The sequence below is a fragment of the Lagopus muta genome, chromosome 9 (genome assembly GCF_023343835.1).
Source record: "Lagopus muta isolate bLagMut1 chromosome 9, bLagMut1 primary, whole genome shotgun sequence".
Classification (NCBI taxonomy): domain Eukaryota; kingdom Metazoa; phylum Chordata; class Aves; order Galliformes; family Phasianidae; genus Lagopus; species Lagopus muta.
The window spans coordinates 14423648-14448695 of NC_064441.1; the positions used below are offsets into that span (position 1 = coordinate 14423648).

The 25048-nt window shown below is 40.1% G+C and overlaps 2 protein-coding genes across 2 annotated transcripts; one reads left to right on the top strand and one right to left on the bottom strand.

Annotated features, from left to right (window-relative positions):
* Nucleotides 1–4637: 4637 nt before the first annotated feature.
* On the bottom strand, nucleotides 4638–6690 carry CCL20 (C-C motif chemokine ligand 20). Its single transcript, XM_048954404.1, has 4 exons — nucleotides 6574–6690; nucleotides 6207–6321; nucleotides 5415–5492; nucleotides 4638–5114 (listed from the first exon to the last, which is right to left on the bottom strand). Exons 1-4 carry the CDS (start codon nucleotides 6653–6655, stop codon nucleotides 5087–5089), a joined length of 303 nt encoding a protein of 100 aa, XP_048810361.1. The 5' UTR covers nucleotides 6656–6690; the 3' UTR covers nucleotides 4638–5086.
* A 10134-nt stretch (nucleotides 6691–16824) lies between these two features.
* On the top strand, nucleotides 16825–25026 carry LOC125697341 (thiamine transporter 2-like). The gene is made up of 7 exons (XM_048954402.1): nucleotides 16825–16965; nucleotides 19223–19265; nucleotides 19397–19579; nucleotides 19868–20684; nucleotides 22145–22337; nucleotides 23463–23604; nucleotides 24841–25026. The coding sequence occupies exons 3-7, from the start codon at nucleotides 19430–19432 to the stop codon at nucleotides 25018–25020; spliced, it is 1482 nt and encodes a 493-aa protein (XP_048810359.1). The 5' UTR covers nucleotides 16825–16965; nucleotides 19223–19265; nucleotides 19397–19429; the 3' UTR covers nucleotides 25021–25026.
* Nucleotides 25027–25048: the final 22 nt, after the last annotated feature.

Consider the following 25048-nt stretch of genomic DNA (forward strand, 5'->3'; position numbering starts at 1 on the left):
AAGTTTTCAAGTGCCCACTGGAACACGTAATCATATTTTTCAGCCAGTTTTAGTAAATGTAATTTTTTTTTTCCAGGTCTGCATGGCATTTTACATTCAGGTTATTTGTATTCCTTACATACAGCTCTGTAACAGAGTCACATTTGAGTGAATAATTGAAGTCACTATACTGACCACTCCACAGCTTTGATTTTATCTGTCACAAAAAAATTTATCATTCTCAAATTCCCATTTCCCTACTTTGTAAGTTTATATTGATCTCACTAGCTTTGTACCTGACCAATGATGCTGCAAGGATATTAAACACCTAGTTTAATCTTGACACTGTAATTGACAATTTCAGTGTGAATTGGGCCACTTACTTGAACCCACCTCTACTGACACAAGTCTAATTAGACTAACTGTTTAATCCATGGCACCTTCATATTTCTCTGAGGTGTGAATCCAGAGCATCTTACAGATTTGTGTTGTTCCTCTGTCCTTGACTCTTAATGATGATTTCCACTGTCATTTCAACATTTGTTATATGAGTTCTTAGTATATAGCTTATTTCCTTGCAAGCCACGTTCCTTCAATAGCCATCTGTGTTTTGATTTTTATCTTTCAGGAAATACCAGAAGATATAAAATTTAAAATTAAATTGTACCAGACTGTCCTACACATAAAATTATTTCACCTTGGCTCATGGCCACACAGTCACAGGAGACAGTCTGCATCACAAACGTACCTAAAGGTTGAATCTGAAATGAGAAATACTGTGCTCTGATTCGTGCATTTTGGTACACACCTTCACTAAAGGTACAACCCCCCTACTTTCTGTCTAAATGAATCTTTTTTCCTAAGTTACTTTATGTCGGAACCATCTTTTAACCAGGTCTTATCATTCAGGCTTTCTCACCAGGGAAGTCCAAGCACCACGCTCTTCCCATTGCCATGAACTGATTTGTCTGCTTCCCCTCCTTTCTTTCCACAAGTGTGTCTGACCAAGGTTAGGTCTTCTTCACAACGTTCAAACTGCCAACTAAATAAAAGCGTATGTGATATCTTATTATAACCATGGGTATCTTCTTATTCACCATGGCACAAGAAACAGTTCGTGTTAGCACCTGAACAAGGAAAATCTCTGGAGTTTATGGGCCATTATATCCATCACAGGCAGTAAAGATGTAAAGGAGAAAACAAACAGACAAGTGAACATAAACGAGACAGAAAAGAATGTACACATCTTCAACTTGAATTAGGACTGCAATTTTTTGACTGAAAAAGTGGCTCAAGATCATAATTTCTGGTAACTGAAAGCAGTACTCATTGCAAGAAATATGGCAATAACACTGCGCCTCTAAATTTCAGCAACCACAGCTACTACTCAAAAAGCATGTGTAGGATATCGAGTTGAGTTGTTCATCTTTTGTTTTCCAAGGCTTTCTCTGTAATTCTGAGTGCTAAGAAAAAATATCTCTTTTCAGAAAGGTGAAGCCTGAGAATTTCAAGTAAATCAAGATACTTCAGGAGATGAGCTAATGTGAAAACCCAGTACACTGGAACAGTCTGTGTCAGGAATATGGAAATGTAAATATGGATACTTACAAATGAAATTGTTACTTTATTTTGGAAGTATAAACTGAATTAATGTAAAGAAAACTAGAGAAATGGTGCTGTAAGTTTGTTAATGCCATTTAATATTAGTATTTAACACTGCTTTTCCTGCAATATATTTGCTTTTTGATAATCGTATTCTACATTCTGATTCCATTACATTAATTATGTATTTAAGACTGCACAATCTTTGAATAAAGCTGTGAAAATAAACTATTTTGACAGAAGACTCTTAAGAGCTTTATTTTATGGTAGCTACATGAGAAATGCACCATGACAACTCTTAGGAAGTTATCTGCACTCCTTGCACAACGTACAAGGAACAAATTCATCAATTTTAAAACCTTAGAGAGGATTGTCACACTGGACAGCAAAAACTGACATCTCCGAGAACCACAAAAATAATAAAGATGTAGAAACACACTTTTGCATGTGTGTAAATGTATATGACTACATTTGATTAGTAAACTTGCCATAGGTAGTGACTGCTTTTGATCTGAAAACTGCTTTTATGATTCATATTTTGATAAGGGATGTCGCTTGTTGCTTGGTATTTGAGATAAGTCTTCCAGGGTGTTACACAGCTGAGATCAGCACACGGAACACTTTTTACAATTAATCACCTGTACTGTTTTGGTGTTTATCCAGCTGGGAGTATGCCACTACAATCAAATGGCAGTTTCATAAGCCTAAAGCCTTTCTAGGTTCATATGTTCCCCAATCCACTTCTCAATAAAATTACAGCTGAAGAATGCATTCCTGTTCAGAAGTTCAATTACATGAGGGCATGTTGGTGCTGGTAATTGAAAGTAACTGACCAATTGTCAACACCCCTGCAAAAGAGCTAGAAGTGTATTTGTCACTAAGCACACCTAGTAATGATTGATTTTCAGTGAGATAATGTACCTGAAATCATGCTAACCTCAGGCTAAGAAAAACATACTTACTATTTAATTTGAACTCACACATGTGTTATGACCTCCACTTTGTGCAGACAGCAGGAAAAAAAGTGAGAAACAACAAAAAATTAATCATTAGGAGCCACAATCAACTGAACAGTAGTTGAACAAACAACTTGTTAGTACTTGCCCAACACATGAAATGCAATAGGATTTATGTTTAAACAGCAAAATGAAATCAGAATGATTGATACTCCTTCAGAAAAGAATCACTGTCCACACAACACTAAGCTATTGTTGTCATCAGCATCTCTGCTGCCTCTCATTAACGTATACTGTTTTTTTCAGCATCTGTAAACACATAATATGCAGTGGCAGATAAAGATGCATACTAAGATTCATACTAATCCTCACTGGATACATTTTTCTACATGCATTTTTTCCCTGAGATAATTTCAAAGGACTATAATAGATATGACAGTATAATATTTAAACAGTTTTTCCCATTAACTACAAAAAGATCCGTATCCAGAACTGGAACAGATTCAAATGCAGTCATTCATGCATTAGGCAATACTAATCAATGTTGGTTATACTGCTTTCTTCAAATTAGAAACTTACACAGTAGCAATATTGTCACGGTTCGGCTGACAGCTGCTCTATGTAACTGACGAGAACCAGAGGAGGCATTTTGCTGCGTGCAGAACAGGTAGCAAACACAGTTGCTTTGCAATGAAGTGGGAGACAAACCTATTCCCAAGATAGTCTCTGAAAAACCTTGAATTCTGACACTTTAACACGAGCCCATTTATTGTGCCTACACCATTTCCCAGTCTGTAATTCAGCTCATGAGCATTTTGAGCCTGAATGAGAGCCCACCCCAGAGCTTGCAGGAGTGGGGCAGAGCTCTGTGGTTTGCCTCAGCCCTATCAAAAAGTCCTGGGAATTCCCAGGCAACATGCTGGATAATTGCTTATCTGGGAGGGTGATAGGTTCTTACCTGATATTCTTAATGTAAGGAATATGGAATCCACCTGCTGGAGAATAAAGCAAATTAATCACAGTGCTTTACCCACAGAGAATCGCTAGTTTCCAGATTTGTAGGTCCAGAAGCAGATTGCATAAGCCCCGTCAGATTTTAAAAGCAAAATGAACAGCCTTACATTCATTAACACCATACAAACCACCTCTGTGTCCTTGAGAGAGAAGCTGAAAAATAATTTTAAACTTAAAATTTAAATGAAATGTAAATTAATGTTTCCATCTCTATGACTAAATGTACCAAAGGCCAAGGCATAGATTTATCTGCAAAACATTGGTACTGACATTGAGTACAGTTGCACAGCCTACCTGGTCATGGAATCATAGAATCATTTGAGTTGGAAGGGACCCTTAACGGGCGTCTAGTGTAACTCCCCTTCAATGAACAGGAACACCTACAGCTAGATCAGGTTGCTCAGAGCCTTTAGACATTGAAAGATCACGTACCTGAAGTCTGTGTGAGCCACGTAATAGCAGCAACAGAGCTGAGTAGTCTCCCCCATTTACCTGGCCCCACATCCTACCAACTCCTTGAAGATCCTTTACTTTTGTCATGCATCATTTACAGTGTGTTAGTGGCTGCAGACACCAAGAATATTTCATTATGCTAACATGAGGAAACACAAAGGGGAAGAAAGCACTGCAAATTTCTCCTCTAGAGATGACTAAGTTGAGAGGAGACTCTTACTGTAATCACAAGCCTTGCCAGTGAATTAGGTAGAAGCTTACTGATGTAAGGTTTCTCCTGAACAAATCAGTAAAAGAAATTCCCTCAAGTCTCAGTAATGTGAGATTGAACTAAAAATGGGTCTTTGTGTTAATCTTCATACACAGCCGCTCCCCAGAGAAGTGGAAGGAGTTGTGTACTATGGATTTCATAGCTACCCACATTGCAAACAGAGCGAGGTGAGCAGAGGCTTTAACAGATGTGAATATACTTGAAATAAACTCCTTTGCTCTTGAGCACCTGTTAAAATAATTACTCAAGGTGAACTCATCACCTCTTCTAATGACAAAAAAAAAAAAAAAAAAAAAAAAACACACCTTACCACACAGTGCAGTTTTTAACATTTATTGTTAACTCCAGTTTCCATTTTTTTTTTTCCCCACAAGCACTTTTTAAAACAATAGCCTAAAAGGTACTATCATGCTAACTCCAGTTAAAAGGAAAATTCTGGCACAAGATAGTGCCAAGAAGTAAAAAAATAAACAGAATAAATAACCTTTACAAAGATTTACAAATGCCGAGCAACATAACAGTACTATGCAATAAGCCTAATACAATTCATGCTCTGTACAATAGCTTAATGAAGTCTTTACTAAATAGTAATCGTGTCGTATAAGTAAACCCAGAAACTTCAACAGAATGCTTAATTCAAGCAAAACAGCGATGCAATATGAATCAACGCCAGAAGTTCAACGGTTCCAAAGAAGCCAGAGATAGTGGTGAGTAAGCACACAACAGTGTACAACATGACAACATCAACCAAAAGGTTGAACCCAGTGGTTCTTCAGCCACATCTGCGTTTAGTTCCCTGCTGGAAACTGTATCACATTGACATCCTCTTGAGCTTCTGGCTGTGGAAAGTAACAAGAAATTGCACTCAAATTATCACCTCAGCCACAGATCAATTACAGGTTTCTCTCTACAAGCTATAGCACCTACTGAGAGAATAGCTCATATAGAAGAAGAGACACATGGTATGACCATCTCTGTGAGAACTCTAAATAGGAACAACCACGTATGACAGGAGGTGGAAAGGCTGAGTTCATAACTGCCATCAGAAGCAGCCTTCAGGAAATGTGGAGATGCAAGAGAAAGACTTCTATATGTGCTCTGTTTTCAGCCTAGTACTATTTAGATATTTAGATCCATACCTCAGGAAAAGAAGATGCTTCTTCACCCAGTCTTCCTTAGGATTTACACAGGCTTTCAGTCCCTTGTTGGTGTGAAAACTGGGAAAGAAATGATGATAAGGAGATTGGTAAATACACATTAGAAATCATTGATAAGAAATACTCTGAAGCTGCATTTAATCAAAAACATGTATCATAGTTACTCTGTGTAATGAACAATAGCACCTGCTTTAGAAAACATTGGTTTGATAAGGGATTTTCCACAATGCCTTCAATACTACATGAACAATGTAGTATTGTTCCAATTAAGCTTACATAAAAAAGCTTCATCTGTTTCTTGTAACATAAAATTGTGATCAATTTGTTGTAATTATTGAGACCAAGAACTTTGCTACATACAAGAAATATCCTGTGAGACTGAAAAGAATATTTCCTGTCATGCTAAGATGTCAGATAAACATTTAGGAGGGCTAAAACATCAAGGAAAAAATTCTGATCTCTGTGAATTGAGATGTCTCACTTGAGTTTGTTACATGATTTATGCAGGATTCTGTCAAGGAAACATTCTGTGTTGGCAAGGTACCTCAGGTAGAGGGTCAAGGACATCCTTGCCTGCACAGTGATTCTTCAACAAACTAATTATGTAGAATGATTTTATGGCTATCCCATGAGTTACTGGTCCCTGTCTATTGAGAAATCACATTTCTACAATTCAGATCATTGTTCCTACCCCAGCAGCCTTCCTAAGGTTAGTATATGACTGCCAGAAAAAAAACAAAACAACAAAACAGGATCTTCTGAAAAGCAACTTACATGATGGCATCAATATCACAGACTTCACCAGAGAGCTGTTCAGTAAAGCCCTTAATGACCTTCCGAGGCAGACGGGCTTTGGTATATGACAGACAGCAATCTTGGTTGCTTTGTGCTGGAACAGAAAAACAGGCATGTCAATAAGACCCACTTGGACCACGTTGCCATGCTTCCTAGGTTATTTGTTTTTCAGTTTCCTAACTATCTAGCTCCCCTTCGACAGAAAAGTTGGATTAGGCTGTATGCTTTACTGAATTAATCCCCCTCTCCCTCATACTGCTGCTAACATGCACACTCTAGCACAGCTGGCATAGTGCAAAGTAGCACAAGAACCGCATCCTGAGACAGAGCGCCCAAGCTCACTCACCCTGGGAGGTACTGCACAGCAGCAGCAACAGCAGCCCCAGCAGAGAAACCAAAATCAAACTCTTGGTGTGGAAGATAGGCATTTTCACTCCAAGCAGCAGCTGTGCTCCAATGAGTGCTCCTTCGCCACCTGCCTGTGCTGCCAGCCTCAACACTTCTCCACCTGCTTATAAAGCAGCTGCCAGAGCCATGGGAATTCATATGCGGGCGGGTTCCGCTATCATCACTGGGTTTCCCCACGGCAAATTCCATCATGCCCAATACAACCTGAGTGCTTCTTCCTGGTGCTATAACCAGAGATAGCAGCATGCTGGGGACTTTTTTTTTTTTTTTTTTTTTTTTTTTTAAAGTAGGTTATAAGATTCAACCCAGAAGAGGAGGAAATAAAAGGTTGTGAGGTAATGGTTCTGTGGGTGAAACATATATTTTTAGGGGTAGGAGTGTGGGTTGTGAAATGAAGAAAGTAAAATGTAGGTAACCAAATATTATTTAGAGAAGCTGTGTCTTTTCTGTGCCCTAGTTTGATAAACCCAACCTGGGCGCAGAAGGAGGTGGGCCTAGTCCAAAAGGGTTCATCTTGTTACGGTATACTCTTAGAAACTGAGTGACTATCCTTAAAGATGCCAAAGGACTAAATTAGTACTTACTGGATGGCCAACACAGTAACATCAGACCTTCCAGATGACTGCTTTTTGAGCTCTAGATTGCAAAATTTCTTGGGCTTCATTGAGGATGCTTGGAAATGGGTTTGTTTACAGTTTCTTCTACCATATACTCACTGTCATCACTTTCTGCCCATTTGTTACACATCTGAGCTATCCCTCTGGAAATAGCCTGTACTGTTTCAAATGCATCAACACTATTTCACAAGTCACAGTTGTATCTTCTTGCCTCCCCAGGCCAAACTGCACTCAAGTATTGATTACTCCTGAACATTCAGCCAAAACACACAAACTTTAAAGTGCCTCATGTGGATCGGGAAAAACCCATATAGTACACTCTGAGCTGGAACTGAAGATTGTGCTATTCCTGGTGCCATTTAGTGACCCATGTGAAAGGAATGTGATGACTGCAGGCCACATCCTGTGGAATACACAGAAGCTGCTACCAGCTCCAGGTAGTTATGGGCTAAGCTGAGCTTCAAGTGGCTTCTCTTAAGTTAGAGCTCAAGGATGCAGACATAGTTTGTTCAGAATTATATACCTTCTCTTCTTCATAGACTGTCAGTACCTCTCACAAAGTGTACATTCATGTTATTCCTAAAAATGTAAAATTTTAGAGATAAATAAAATTCAACTTTAGAACAGATTTATATTCAGATAAATCCATTTCTCCGTACTATGGCCAGAACTCAGGGAAGCTATGGCACGTGCCTTGCTGCACACGTCTCACATAAGTTAGAAATGCTCATGCTCAGTGCCACTGCCATTGGTCAAGGGACAGGAAAAAAGGCAATAAATATCCCGTACTGCTCTATAAAACTGCTTTATGTATCATGGTAGAATGCCATGTAAACACATAACTGCTGAAATCACCATGCTCTCAGTATGCCTCTTGATCTGTTCTATGCACTAGCTGTCAGCACTAGACAATGCAACAAAATGCCTAACCAGAATGATAAAACTGAAATGACATGACAGCTTTTTATTTTCCTTAAATATAATAGTTAAACATGAATAACTTATTTCAAAACTAACAGATACTAAGAAGTGTCAAGTTGGCAATGAAGGATTCTCTATCATCCCCACTTTTTTTTTTCCAAATGGTTGTCCAGTGAAAGCCTGTAATTTTTTTATTTTTTTTTTTAAAGCAGGAAGTCACACCATCTGTCAATAAGATATGAAAATTAGGCATTGGGTTATCAAGCCTCATTCCTCTGTTCCCACACTCCTGTTTCACTCTAGCATGGAAACTAGGAAACACTCCACCTGCCTCGGAAAGAGAATTGTAAGATTGCTGAAACATTTTCTCATCCGTAGATTTGCACTAAGCAAGCAGTAAGCTAAAAAAAAATTACTTGTAAAACTTTTTTCTGAAAAGGAAGATCCATCTGTCAGAGTTCTCTCACCACAGCTTTGACCCCCCTACCTACTCCGAATTAAGTACAAGCAGTTTGGAGCATACTGGAGCAGTGATGTAACACAGCTAATGCTCAGCTCCTGTCCTTGGGCAGTTTCCATCCCGCCTCCAGTTGCTATCAGAGCCCTTTGCTGGTGCTGTGCCTCGTGTCACAGATGGCTGCTGTGCCATGGGTGTACTCCTTTTACCTCAGAGTTCATCTGATTAAAGAAATTGGATCGAGGTTAAAACAAAAGTCATCATAAGGGCCTCAGACTCAGGTCCTTTTAGTACTTAGTTTATACTCGATTTATTTGCACAGTGTAGTTAAAAATCAACAAAAGTTGCAACGCAAATGGCTGAAGAAAGCTGCCTGGCAAGTCCCGACTTACCTAGCTCATAACCATATCTTATCTGTCTTCACATTTACAACATAATCATAGGGAAGGGGAAAAAAAAAAAAAAAAGACAAAGGAAAAATAAACTGGTAAGTTTTACATCTTCAAAGAAAATGGAAACATGAGTAGCAAGCTCCAATGCAGACACTAAAGGTCTGCTAGACATCTAGCTGTGGGTGGCCAGCACAGGCCCCAAACCAATGCATTTAATGTCCCAACACTGATGTAGTTTGGGGGCTGCACAGGCAGCCTGACGGTAAAGGGGAGGAATTCCTCACGTGAGGAATGCAGGCCAGCAGCACTCCCTGCACCCGTGCCACACCTTGCTGCCTCAGTGAGGTGCGCCATCTTGGGGGAGGCCGCAGCTGTGTGGGCAGGGCTGTGCCCAGAAGTGTCTTTGGCAAAGCACAAGAGGCAACGGCCACAGGCTGGGAGAAGGGAAATTTGTATCCCACAGTGGAAAAAGCATCTTCACAGCGATGGTGATGAGGCACTGGGACAGGCTGTTCAGGAGGGGATGTGAAAGCTCAGTCTGAATACCTTAAAACTTAACTGGCCACAACCCTGTCCTAAGCATGATCTTTTGTTTGAGTTCCTCCCCAAACTGTAGTCAAGCCCACCTTATTATTATTTTTTTACCTCCTGACATTTCTGCTAGGACTGTCCTTTTCTTCTTTGTTTCCTACCTTGTTTCTTTCTGACATTTCTTTTGTTAAAAGTTTCTTGGCTTTCTCCCCTACTATTTTCCCTCCTTAGATCCTTTCACAAACCCTCCTCTCTCCATGTTGATAAGCTTGCAGTAGAACCAAATGCCAAAGCATAAATCCACAAGGTTTTCAACCTCTTAAAATTCCTCTGCTTTTGTTCCAGGGACCAGAAAGAAAGTTAGGGAAGCACACCACATTCCTACTGTATGCCTTTTAAAAGATGATGTGAAGGCAGACTAGATGCTGAAGCTGCAAAGCAGTTCAGTTAGAGCTCTAAAAAGAGCAGAAACAACAGGGAAAATAGCAACTTTTCCAAGGTAATACTGGGAAAACAGCAGTTCTGAGCAGTTTGAGGACAGTAAAATACAAGATCTGGGAAGACAGCTCTCAGGCTCTGGCTGCAAAGCCACTGCCTTCATGTCCCCTCTTTCCTGCATCATGAGACTGTTGTGTCCACGTCACATGCTGCTTCTTTTATGCCAAAGGGCTTTTACCCACAACACCATGCTCTGAAATTCTGAAGTGACTTGAGAATTGAACTTTGATAAACATTCCTGTGCCAGTGGAAAAAGGGAAATTATTTCTAGAGGACAAGCGTGCCCCATCACTCTCCCCATCACAGCGCAGTGGAACTGAACAGCACGGAAGCAGATCTAATTTCCCCAAGTACATATGAATTCTGAAAATGAGACTATGTGTGTTTTCATGCAAAGTCATGCATGTGTGTAGCTGCATACACATGGGGAATTTAGAACTGCTCATGATTTGGAAAACAGCTTGAAATGTTTTGAAAATGCGGGCCCACAATTGTAACCTGTTTGACTAAGTGGTTCTGCTATGAGATTCTAGAAGTCAGACAAGTGCAAGGCCTAAAGCATACCGTTAACTACCCTTAATATTAACACAGAAGAGGGATTTTATAAATCACTGGTTAGTATGCTACAGCTTACAGTCATTGTTATATGGGCTTAGGTCTAATAGCAAATAGAATTGAATAAAACATCTTTTACCTACAGTAATGTTAGATCCTGCCTATATCTTCACCTGTTGTCTAAAATTAGAATTATATTGATAATTTTTAATTGACTGGCAATTTACTAAAACTTCCATTCTTAGCTGTTTACACAAAGAGGTATTTTAATATATACTACTGTCCTTGGATAGACTGCTGAAAATGAATAATTATAGCAACACGGTTGATGAACCAGGAAAAGGAGAACTAAACAGGAAACTCCCTTCTGTAATTTCCAATTGCTTAAAACACAGCAAAGGGCAGGAGAAGGCACTAGTTCAAAGGAACACATGAGCAGAGCCAGAACAGGAGATTTAGACATTGCATAATTTCAGTGATGAAATATACAATAAATCCCAAGCACAAAAGTTCCACACATAACTTGTTCAGTCTCTCTAATGTCACTGTGATGCAACAGTGATTTCATTATGTTTAGCAATTGCATGACTGTATGACAGAAATCCTTGTATGAAGGAAGAAACCAGCTTTCACTAAGTATGTGTTACTCCTTGTTAGGAACAGTTTACAAATAATACTGAATGAAAATGGTTTGATGCACTCACAGGCAAATCATATGCCTGTTGGAAGAAATGAACCTCTGATCTTATGAGAGTGTAAGCTATGAAGAGAATGGTATGATTTGATTTATCAAGGTGCTGTTTGCCTGCTGCTTCTTACTACAGGACCAAAAGCTGAATATCTGGCATTCTATAGGAAGATCTCTCTAGTTCAAAACAATGTTATTCTGTCCTATAGTCCCTTTTGGTATTCAATCACCTTTTCACAGATGTAGACCTCTGAAAGTTGAAGGCAAAAAAGAAAATTGGAATGATGGATGAAAAATAGCCAGCCTCCACCCCACTCCAACCCTCCACCCTCCCTCCCCCCCTAAAAAAAAAGCTTCCTACCAATCTGAGCTGTTGGTTACATTAAATTTGCTGCAGTACAACTCCATCTTCCTTCTAATTTATGAAGGAAGAAAGGAATCTAAAAAATTCAGGTACAATCAAAGAAAACATTACAACTAATGTTTCTGAACACTAAAGAAGTCAAGAACTGCTTTTTTTCTGCCTAACTTCTACAAATGTAAGGAAGAAAGAAATCACTTAAGAGGACACAGAATATATTACCCAGAATGGTTTGGGAAAGCTGTGTCATTTGCAAACAAAAAGGAAATAGCTTACAAAAAGTGAGTGCGATTTACTATCTTATAACATCCTGGAAAACACACACAGCAATCTTTTTGTACAGGAGTCATCTTACTTCAACTTTGCATGTTTGTCAGTGCTTTTCCAGTAATGTTGCATGGTTGAGAATATTCCAGAAATGTACAGAATGCAATGATCTGGATAAGGAGAGAGTAGTTGGAGCCAAAATCCACAGCCTGAACATCAAGTTGCTTTCCAGTATTAACAAATGTGAGTTTGCACTTAAAAATATTTTGAAGTATTTAATGCATTCAAAAATATTCAATTCATAAAGATAGAAAAAAGTGTCATTACCCTTGGTGATGATGAAGGAGAGAGGTGTGACATTTTCCAGATTTGTAGAGAAGAATAGAGACAGGCAAAAAAAAAAAAAAAGATAATTAATCTTATTAGAAACACAACTCCAGGTAAGCTGAATCTGCTCATGAATCAGGTGAAACCAATACAGGTTTGTCTAAAAATTAGAAGAGAATATTTTATAAAATCTGAAGGGAACTTTTCTCTAGCAGTCTGTGGTTCTTTTCTTGAACTGACATAATAAAAGGAGAGAAGGAAGAACCAAATAATGTGAAGTGGTAAAGTTTTGGGCTGACCTTGAACTCCCTGACTGAAGATTATACCAGACTTGACATTTAGAGCATTCCATCTCTCCAGGCTGCTAAGTACATGTTTGACACAATCAGGATTTTGTTACGTATAACATGAAGACAAGCATAAAACTTTCCAGTAACACCTGTTTGCTTTGGATTGCTAAACTAGGGGAAAAAAAGCACAAATAAATTGCATATATGTTAGTTAATACCATTTAATGGCTCTGTCAAGGGTGTTAGCAGAGTGGCCGTGGACACAGGGCTTCTCAAGTGTTGAAATCAGTGTAGCTTTTCAGCACTAAGCAGGTACATTATGGGGACTTTCCTAAGGGGAGATTTAAACCATGGTTGCCTAAAACAGCTAGCTCGGGCTTCCCTGTCCTACACTTTTCCCAAGGAAGCCACAGCTCTAGGTCCTTCCACTGTGACTTTTCCAGATTCTTTTGTATAACACAATCACCTTGCTTATCTGCCCTATGCCTTTTAAACACCTTCTGGACCTTAGCTCTTCAACTCTTGATTTCTGTGAGAGGTGTTTTAGGGCCCTGGCAAGAACAGTGTTGCTTTAAGTTCCTTTAATAAACATTTGCCAAGGTCTTTGTCCTCTCCTATGAGGCCCCCCCTTGTCGGCTTCAAGCATAATGTACTTGTTATTTCCAAAATCTGGTCTGGATGACCCTAGCCACCCCACTGGACTGCTCCTGTTACCTGCCACAGGGCTTTTTTGCTGAGGCCCATGGCTGGCATTGTAAGGAACGTGCTTTTCCTAGCCACACAGGATTGCTGACAAGCTTCAGGGTCTCCTGGAAACAACAAGAGATCATTCTGCAAGAACTAGAGCCAGAAATTCTGCTCAAACACAAGACATTCTAAACCAAGCACTCTGGACTTGACAGAAATCTGCTAATCCAAATGAACTGTGCTTAACAAGAATGTTTTTGCCTGGACTTTTTAAATCTATACTTCCGCAGATCAGAGAATGGTCCTTTTTATGCTTCATGTTTGCACTGAGGGTCCTGCAAATGGTAGCCATACTGCCAGCATAAAGCATAAACTACAACTGCTGCCTCTGACACAACAATGTTTACACTCTCACCTGGGACAAAAATGCCTACCTAATATTTGTCCAACTACAAGTGTTTGGTTACTGCTATCCAAACCCTTCTGAGCTGGCAAGGAATCAAAGTGTTAAAAGAATCTATTAGAAGAATCTACTACTCTAGAATCTAAAATGATGCATATGTAATTTCTCAAATGTCATTAGAGGCTTAACATTAAATGAAACATCCAGCTAGCTATGTGCACTTGTCTAGACACAACACGTGTTTTTCCAGTAGGACTTGGGCAGTCACAATGATTCAAATTCTTCCACAGTGCCTATAGCATGAGATGCACTTTGAGGGGAAAAAAAAAAAGTAGAGCAGAGGTGCTGAAACTTCCTATCGGAGTTGAGTAAATGTAAATTTTTACTCTGAAACGAGATATCCTTCCATGACAACAGGACAAAGGTAAACTGCCACAAGTGGGAGGTTTGTAGGATAAACAGGTCAAGCCTACAAAGGAACACGCCTCAGAAAGTGATCTTTCAACATGGGAAGTTGCTAATAAATTCTCTCAGGTTTTTCCTCCCATCTCTGTGGCAATCCACAGCAAGTCACCATTAGTCACTAAAAGTATTAACCAACTCAGATGAGATTTGCTTGACCTAAAATATCATTTCCTTTGTGCTACTTAACCAAAGATGAAGAAACCATGCAATGGATTTCTAAAACACCACTTAAACTGTTCACTGAATTAAATTGTATATCATTACAAAGCAAACAAACAAAAAAGGAAAACAAAAACAAACAAAAACACAAATAGGATGGCAAAGTTCTCAGGTCCAGCCATCAAATAGAGATAATTCCAGGAGACTTTTTTTCATACAGAACACATCCATGAATGACCAAAATTCCCTCTAAATTCTCAAGGTGAAGATGAATAGATAATTTTGTTCTTTCCTGATCTACTAAAAGCATGACTTTTTAAAAAATTAGTATTATTTTCTTTTCCTCTTTAGTTGCAGACTCAAACAATTACTGCACTGAAATGGAAAGAGGTTTTACTTTCTGTCAGAGATCAGTGAGAGTTGGCACAAGCTCTATTTCCAGAGACTAATGAACATTTCTTCAGACCCAAGCCAACCCATGTGTCATGGTTTTATGATTTTTGGTCATCAGTATTCCACACCACAACATCATGTAATGCATTGGGGGTGGGGTTTGATATCTGCCGAATGTTCGTCCGTCGGAGAAGAACTACTTTTCCCCAGGAGACTTTGCGGTCAGCAAGGGGATATAACTCCAAGCAAGGTCACCTGATCCTTCTTCTTCGCCTGCTCTTCGCTGTCTGCGCTTCGCTGTCTGCGCTTCGCCGCCTGCGCTTCGCCGCCTGCGCTTCGCCGTCTGTACTTCAGTCACTCAACTGGACTGCACTTCTCACCCCAGCATTGTGGTGAGGTCTATACAATTCAAACAGACTCTCTCTCTCTCTCTCTCATTGTATTTTACTAATACTATATTTAGTAAAATCATTTGTTTCACCTCAGATCAGTGCTGTTGTTTTCAAGTATTTTGGGGTCCCCTGCTTCCCCTTTCCCAGAGGCGCGGATCCGCAGATCCCTCCGCCCTGCTGGTCACGGAACTGGGCCGGACCAGCCCATAAACCGTTGACACCCATGGACCTTGGCTGGCTCACTAGTTGGTCATGTGGAGCTCACAGCTTTTACAGGAGTAAATTGGGGTTGACCCTGTTGAGAAAATAGGCCGTAATTTTTACTGCACTTGGTACTTCATGAAAGTGATCTTTCACTCATATGAATAACATGTGGTTCATATCAAGAGAGAATTAAACAAAATTTTCATATTAGCCACAGAGAAATATGTGTTTCAATCTTTTTTTCTTTCAGAACTGAAGAGCTCAAAGCCAACTCGTGAACCACACCAACAATCAAAGTGATGGTGAAAGATAGCTTGGCAGTTGAAGCAGAAATTTGACCACATGTCTGACTGGGATCATTTATCCAGAAATACCATCAAACTGCTGTTCTTCCTAGAAACACTGATGGTTTCCATGACAGTGAAAGAGCTGATGGACGTACTGTCTCTGGGGCAGAGGAAAAATAGACCCCATACAAAATCAAAAGGGGAAGATGCCTTAAAGTTCACATAGAACTTCTAAATGATTCATTTTGCAGAGAACTGTAACAGCAGACACCTTCACAAGCTAGAAGATGTTTGCTTTCCATTTCTGCCCTCTGGCTCCTTTGGACTATATCACTTTTCATGCCTCAGCTAAGTGCTGCAATGGAACAAATTTCCTTTGTGCCGGAGAAAAAAATTTCTAACACCCCACTATTTCTAAGCTTCCCAGAGTCTGACAGTTTTCTTAAGACAGGAAGCAATCCGGAGAGCTGCAGTGCCGATCACTGCAATGCAAACAAGCATGCCATACTCCCTATAAGGACTTGGCAGGACTCCCAATGGGACATCTATTGTAATTCAGGTGGTACTTTCCCAGCCTTTCATGAACAGAAGGGTTTTGACTTGTTACATTTAATTCACCAAAGAAAATGCAACTAAAGAAAATCCAGCGGTGACTTATATTTCACAAAGCTGAAGACAATAAAGTTAATTTTCCTCTACCTAATAAGAGAAAACTAAGGAGGATAAAACACTCCTGGCACAGCACAGTATACAAAAGAGGAGCTAAAGCATTGCTCCACAACCAGCTTACGTTTACCTTGTCATTACAAAAACTCATCACAAAACTTTTACATACTCCGGGCTACTTTGCTAGCATGTTCTAACAAGAGCTCCAGGCCTTCCTTATGCAAACACATCAGTATGCCACCACTAAAGTCTTGCCAATGAGAAGAATGAAACTCCCAGTGACACAGAACAATGATGAATGACAAAGCTCTCAGTTCCATCCCGCACTGCTACCAGCAGCCACTACCCTGTGTGGTGCAGATGGGAATGTGCACTCTAGCAACATGTGAGTAAGAGCGACTGCTCTGGTGCTGTCTTTGTTAAACATTTGGAACAGATAAAGAGGAAAATCTTTGGGGAGAGGATTGGTGCTATTTGCTTTTCATTCAGTCAACCATCAAACCATATTTTCAGTGTCAATTTTCTGCTGCCTTTGGGCAAGAAAAGGCCAGGATTATCTGTTCTGTTCCTTTAAGGATGTTGAAAGTGAGCCAGTGGGAAGTGTTCTCAGAGGTGGTGTCCTCAGAACAAGTTGAACTACTAGAACAGGACAAGCAAGGAAGCCAAATAGAATCCAGAAGCTGCAATTCACAGAGGACAGCTGAAGACTGTAGATCCCAAAAGGGGACCTTTCGTGTGGAAACAAGAAAGGAGGGGCTCAAGCACACAAGGTATGATTATATATGAGCTTTGAAATCAGAAATCCAACAGTGATGAAAGAAAGATGGAGGGGAGGAGAGCACTTTGGTGGGGAACTGAAGGGCCAAGCCACATAGGAGAAGGGCTGGTGGCCCTGGTACCAAATAAGAAATGATGGAGTGTACTGGGAAAACAAGAAACAGGTGGTTTTTCTGTGGCTGCACACCAAAGATTTTCATCAACTCTCCAAAACTCAAAAAAACCAAGAGTTATAAAAGATAAATTGATCATCAGGTGTGAATAAATGAGAGCAAGTCTGTTCTCTCTGTCTTAAGCATGAACACACAGATTTTGATCTCTCAGAGGTTTGTGATTATGAGTGCAGAAAGGAGCAACGGTATCAGTGGCTGGCAGAGCCAAGCTGGGACAGCAGCAGAGCTCTTTGTGATTCTGGGGTGCAAGGTGAGTGTGCATACTGCTGCAAAGAGAGAGGTACTCACCTCCTGCTCCCCACAAGCTCCTAGCACTTCCTGGCTCTGCACATCTGTTAAATCGAGGGGGGAAACTTCTCACCTGAAGTATCTGTTAGTCATGCAAAGGTTCCTCCAATAGTAAACCTGCTGTGCTGGGGAAGGAAGGATGCTCACACCAGGGTGCACCTGAAGATTTCTTTGTACACAGCTCAAAACAGAGATTGCTGCACGAGATGCTAGAACCTTACCACAAATGGCCAGTGTCAGAAGGCAGGTCACAGCATTGAGTCCCAGGAAATGCAGCAGTCCCCAGAAGTCTGCCCATGTCCCACTCACATCTGAAGACGTGGGATGTTTAGAAGGGTCCATGAAATCTGCCACACTTTCACTCCGTATGGCCTACTGGGTATAGAACAAACCCAGCAGGACCTAAAAGAGACAGGCATATTTAACCTGAGGATCTAGTTTGAAAAAGAAAAAGATACAAACTGGGTAAGTCACAGAACTAACCTCTGTTGATGCTCTGCATTGAAGTGCAAGAAATGCTTTTCAGCCCCTCTTTCTGATGCCTGTCTCAGAGTCTTTGTGTGCCACATAAAGCATGCATGCGGTGTCAGAGTGCTGTAAGGCATTAAAGGTTATTCAAGAAGAGTAGGAGGATGTTTTGGTGACCAGTTTAGGCAGAGCCCAAAGTCATCCTTGCCAAATCCACGTTCACAGCACAGGCAACTCCAACAGCAGGGAATGAAGAAGGGGCAGAAATGCCTTTCCTTGAATTCTATGGATGTATCGCGAATTTTTCTTGAGACATTATTTCTTTGCTGGGGTCATCTTGCCCTCTAGTGGTTCACACTATAGAGCTGACATACAGCTGTAATTTCTGCTGTAAATCCTGCAACATTTATGCAGAAGTTTCGCATAAAATGAAATAATTCCAATTCTGCTTGATTTGCACTGTTTCTATGCTCATCATTAGGAAAATCTGAAGTCATGATATGAAGTTATACAAGATGTAAAATGCTTGCTACCTCATTCTTTACATTTCATACACCAGGCAACTTCTGTACCCTATGAGAGGATCCTCCACCCAGCCAGCCTGGAGTGACACTGTCGACACATGCACAAACATTTTCATTTGGTTTGGAAGAAGCCTTCCTCATTTTTATCTTTTTTTTAATCTTAATTTCTGAGGAAAACGGTGCCCACAAAATACTTCTATTTTAAGACGAAGACAATATTTTGCCTGAAAAAAGTTGTTAGGAAGAATAACAGAGATGACATCGGAAACAGAGCAACAGAAATAGCATCTAGAAATAGGAACCATACAGAGGGCTCCAAAAGATAGACTGCATAAGTTTAGATTCCTGATATTATCTAGATCAACATGAATATGGAATGTAACTTACACTGTACTCATTTCCTCTGCATGCTCCTACATCATACCCATTCTCATTTCTCTGGCTCTGTCCAGCACAGTTGCAACAAGGTTTAATTTATTCCTTAAGTCTCAACTAGAGAAAAGAGCTGAAATATCTGCTTCATTTCACTTTAACTGCTATATTTGTTAGTGACTGACCTTCTGGGCTCCGGTTCTCCATAACAGCAAAGCCAAACATCTCTGGAGGAGGGGGGAGGGGGCACGGAGAAAAAACAGTGATTACAAAATAAGCTTATTATTCAGTAAGGTGCTTGGTTGAGATCAGCCATGATGTCAAAGAATCGCAGTACTCAGCTATCTTCATCTAGGAAAGCTTTTTCTGTGGTTAGCTTGCTCAGTACAGAATGAACGATAGTGTAATTTGTCTCTCATTTACAGATCTTGCAAATCTTCATACACTGTCAACAGAGAAACAGCAGAGGTATGTAGAGAAAGCTTTTCACTTTTGAGCTAAGAAAGATGTATTCCAGATGCCAACATTTAAAGAACACTACTTAGCACAAGAAACCAGAAAATATATTGAATGACAAAACATCTTTGTGTTTTGGGCAGTGTCAGCTAAGAAATCTCCTCCCCAGCTTTGCCATGGGCTGCTGGAAGAATAAGAAAAGCAATACCTGGACTTTTCCCACCCTGATCCTCTGCCTCTATGGATTCTTCTACATGATGAAGCCATCAGAACCTTTTCTAACCCCTTACCTAACTGGACCAGATAAAAACTTGACAATAGATGAGGTATGATTTTCTCTGCTTTTTGTGTTCACAAAATGAAATGTGGAACTTTACACAAAATTTTAAACGGTCTTGGCAGGTTACAGTTTGCAGGTGGCATAAATGAAAAAGATCTGAAATACACATAAACAGGGTTTGTAAAACTTAAGATTCAGTACTCTGTTTAATAGACCTTTGATGCTTCAGAACACAGTTTCTATATATGACATCTTTTTCATCCCTTCTATAAATCAATTTAAATAAATGAACTTATTTTCACCAAGAAGAATAAGATATCTTCTTCACTTCCAGGTTACCAACCAGGTTTTCCCAGTTTGGACATACTCCTACCTCGCGCTCCTTGTCCCTGTCTTCCTGATTACTGACTACGTGCGCTACAAGCCCATCCTCCTCCTCCAGGGCATCAGCTTCATTGTCACGTGGCTCCTGCTCCTCTTTGCACAGGGGCTGGTGGCCATGCAGGTGATGGAATTCTCCTACGGGATGGTGACAGCCACCGAGGTTGCCTACTACGCCTACATCTACAGCGTCGTCAGCGCTGATCGCTATCAGAGAGTGACGAGCTATTGCAGGAGTATCACTCTCGTTGCAGCCACCCTTGCTGCTGTGCTGGGACAGCTCCTGGTTTCCTTAGCAGACGTATCCTACTTTCACCTCAATGCCATTACTCTGGCTTCCGTGTCCCTGGCCTTTGTGTGCTCCTTTCTCCTCCCAATGCCTCAAAAGAGCATGTTCTTCCATAGGAAAGGCCCCTCAGAAACCCTCCCACAACCAGACAAAGTTGTGGCTGGGCTCAGTTCCAACACGTCATTGAGCTGCCAAGCGGACAAGGACTGCGCAGCTGCTGACACGGGAGCGACTCCAGCGCAGCAGGCGCAGCAGCCCGAGCCCCAGCACCACGTGCTGAGAGTACTGGTGCAGCTGGGCAAGGACCTGAAGGATTGCTACAGCTCTAGGAAGCTGCTTTACTGGTCCCTGTGGTGGGCTTTGGCTACAGCAGGCTTTAACCAAGTTGTGAACTACATCCAAGTGCTGTGGGACTTCCGAGCCCCATCTCACAGCTCTGCAGTGTACAATGGAGCTGTTGAAGCAGTGGCAACATTCCTGAGTAAGTTACATTCTAAGAATCAATCAAAGGTGGCATCTAAAGTTTTACTTTAGAACATCTTTTTTGTTCTTTTTCATTGCAAATGCTGCAGGAAAGCAGTATACAAGTTGTGCATTCAAAAAGTTGTTCTTTGATGTACAGAATAGCACAAATGTGAGCAAAGCTGTTGTTCTATATGACTGGGGCAACAAACTTTATCCTACTAGTATGCAGAGAGCATAAATCCCATGCATCTTACATTCATTTGAAGGCACACTTGCCTCTTTTGACAGGGTTTTGAGTTTTGTTTTCTATTCTCTCCACAGCCTCGATGCCAACCAAGTAGCGCTACTGTTCCCATAGCAATAGCATAAAGATGAGTTTTCCATAAATATTTTACACACAAAGAGCATATACCTCTCATTAAGAGCTGTCTCTAGTGAAATGTTCTTGCACAGCAAGAAGCAAAGAATTTCAGTCATTTCAAGATACGGAGATTCACAGGAAAAAGTGATTACTCAGTTCGCAATGGTACTGTTGTTAACAATTACTCTTGCAGTGGGAGCAGATGTCCACACTGCACAAGCAGAGTAACGTTATCCAAAGGCAACGTAAGAGGATACCACTTCGACTTGGCAGCATTTCACATTCATATTGTGCTGCAGTAGAAGTAATTGGGCTGTGATGCAACAGAAAATTTAGATATATATTCATTGTTAACTGGCCTTTCACTACCCTTACTGTCATTAAGGAGAACCAAATACTTCTAAGTTCAAAAATTACTCTAATATGGAGGTAAGCAGCTAATGTAGACCAACTGAATGATGCACTGAAAACACTTAACTCCTATGGTGCCTATTCCATGAGGAAAACTTCTCATGGCAATGCTTACTTTTCTCATTGCAGAGGTTTTTAAATTGTATGAGATCCCATAAGATGGTCATCTGGATGGCTTACCTTCAAAATAGGTGTGTTTTTGTAGGAAACCCACTAAAATCAAATAGCACCTCCCCATTCTCTTTTTTTTTTTTTTTTTTCCTGAGTATATTCATTGATATTTTACAAAAGTCCTCCTTTTTTGGGTATCTTAGCTCCTTATTGGGCTGCACAGACCTAAACCATTGACCTACGAGGAAACAGCTTGCTAGCTTGTCTGTAGTGTAAGCTCATAGAAACTAGGAGAATTGTTCCTCAAGCTCCAAACAGCATTCAGAAATCTCTTCCTAGAAGTGCATGCTGCCTACATGCAAATAATGAATCCTTACACAGCTTATCCAAGAAGTGGAATAAAACACAAAGAAAAGAATGGCAGATACTTCAAACTATTGTCTAAAAACAACCAGTCATCTGCCCAATTTCAGAACTAGTCTACTTCATTATTCAATGCTGCCTTTTTGTAGGTGAGGGTGGCAAGCCTTAGTGATACAGGCAATGTAACAGATGTGATGTTTGCTTCTTTCTTATTACTTTGTATTTTCTAGGCTCTGTAGCATCTTTCACGGTAGCATATATGAAAATGAACTGGGACCTATTTGGAGAACTGGCATTAGGAATCTTCTCCATAATGGATGCTGTTTCTTTATTTCTCATGCACTTTATTACCAATATCTGGGTGTGCTATGCCAGCTACCTAATTTTCAAGGCAAGCTATATGCTCCTTATAACAATAGCAACGTAAGTATTAACGCTCACAGCTACCATGACTTACATAATACTTACAATACTTTAAGTTTACTTTGGGCATCCCTCTTTTTACTCTCATCTAGTACGAGATGTGGGTGTTCAGGTGAAGACAAGGACACTTAAGTGTCTGCTTATGTTCTAAGTATCCTTCTAAACAAACATAAAGAAAAGCTATTAAAAGAGCGCTCAACAATTGCCTATGCAGAAGTTAAACATAGTATAAGGTATATTTACTACTAAAGGCCATAACAGCAAAGCATAAGTTACTTTCCCCTTGCACATATGCTGGCACAGGAGATGCAAAGTGAACCACAGGGACAGCACAACCATCTTGGAAAACCATCTTCTAAAATCCCCTTATATATATCAGACTTTGCTGATATATATAATCCTCAATGATATTACAGTGTAAACATGAAATAAAAGAGTATGGGGCATTTAAACTCAAACAAGACATCTAATGAGATCAAGTTATTTTGTTGTCAGAAACTGAAAATATAATATATGTAAAACATTTTTATTACACCATTTATTGTATTGATAGCTTGTTTTTAGCATAAAATTTTTACCATACTACTTCTTTAACAAATAGCAAATGCACTTTTGTGTCAAAACCCGTAATGATGCAGTCAACTGAAAAAAAATAGAGATAAAAGTACAGGACATGACAAAGCAATACTCATCTTTAACAAAGTCAATTAAACTTTCCACTTATATTTAGGTGGATTTTTAGTACATTATAATGGATCACACCTGAACTTCTTTAACATATTCTACAGAAAAAATCATCAGAATGCATCAGAAAGCTGCGAAAATTCAAAGCATTCTGCAGGGATATTTGTTCAGATAGAAACTTGGGAGGTAAATATTGCTATGAAAGTCTGTTGCCAAAACAAGATTTACATCAGAAAAACTGGTTAGAAGATATAACTGTTACCATGGCCATTATTTCTCTTTCTTGCCTTAACGAATAGTCTCTGTCTCAACCTGTGAGTTCTAATTTTTCCCCCCTGATTCTCTCCCCCATCCTACCTGGGGAGGAGGAAAGAGCACACAGCTGCTTGGTGCTGAGCTGCATGCTGGGTGAAACCTCAGCACCTGCCCATCTCACCATAGGTTCCAGATCGCAGTCAACCTGAGCATGGAGCGTTACGCTTTGATGTTTGGGCTGAATAACTTCATTGCAATGGTGATTCAGACCATCCTTACAGTAGTTGCTGTGGACTCAAGAGGCCTGGGACTGGACATCGTGACTCAGGTATGTGCTTGTTAACTTGCTTCCCTTTCATTATTCAGCCAATTCATCTTCAGAAGTTTACAAAAAGAAATTATAATGCAAAGGATAATGTAATTCCCTTTCTTCTATAGAAATCAAGGCAGCATATCTGGTGTTAGCCTTCCTATTTGCCTTTTAGTGCGGCTTTTAAGATATTTAATGATGAGAAACAACTTTTTAAAGGCGATGACTCCACACCTTCAATAAGTAGGCCCTGATACCTAGCTTTTGCTAATTCATAGGGCATTGAATAACATCCTCTGCCCAAAAAATTAGGCTGGTTCTCAGATGTTGAATCAACATAATCCCACACTGTCAGGGGACCTCAAGACCTTGAGACAGCATGGATTATTGAAATTACTTCAGTTCAAGGACACTTGCCTTCTAATTGCAGCTCAAGAGTAAACCTGATCGATATCTCAAGATGAATAATGTCTCATTACCCGTGGCTTGGTCATTCAATTTGGCATGGGATACCCTCTCCCACATCAGTGTCCATAACTTCAATCAGACCAATTCCATTCGTGACAGTCAGTTGAAATTTACCAACTTCTGCATTATCTCAGTTGGCATCCAGGAAGCTGAGGCAACTTCCTGCTCCCATGGATATGAAGAAAATTAAAACTATCCAAATGTTCTCCATGGAGATAACAGAAGTTACTTGGATAAATGAAAGATTAAACGAAAGATTAAAGATTAGGTCTTGAAGATTAAGGACAGGAACACCCACAGACTTCATAAACAGACTTCATAAATAGGCCACTGTTATTGGAAATACTGATTCAAATTCGTATTACATTTACTGAACCCAGTGTGGTGATCCCAGTGAAATGTGCGAGTAAGAGCAGGAAAAGGACAAACTTGGACTCTTCACTTGCATGATTCATTACAGTGTGAGTAATGGACATGCTGTCTCTACATTTCACAATAATATAAAAAAAAAAAAATCCTGTTCCTATCCCTTCCTCCCTCTGATGTTTAATAGGAAGCATAAGGATTGGGAACAACGTGGCAGTTCTCCATTCTTCATAGCACTGCTTTCTGGAAAAGCTAAGATTTCGCTTAATGACAAAGCAAAAAGTTCAAACATTGAAACTATGCCAGAACACAGGTAAACAAAACTGTGTCTGTTTTCAGGAGAAGCAGTGTTTCTCAACCATGTGTTTTTCATCAATTTTTCTGCTTTTTTTTTTTTTTTTTTTTCCTTTTTCCCTCTAGTTTTTAATTTATGGCAGCTACTTTTCAGTCATAGCTGGGATTTTCTTGATCAGAAGCATTTGCATGCTTGTCTCAAGAAAGTGCAACAGGAAAACAGCGAGATTTTGGGAAGAGCCTCAGAACCCCACTGAACATGAATCAAAAGAGCAGACTGTAACTGGCTGTGCGACACGGCTGTAAGAGTTGGGCAGACCGCTCACGTGGCCAG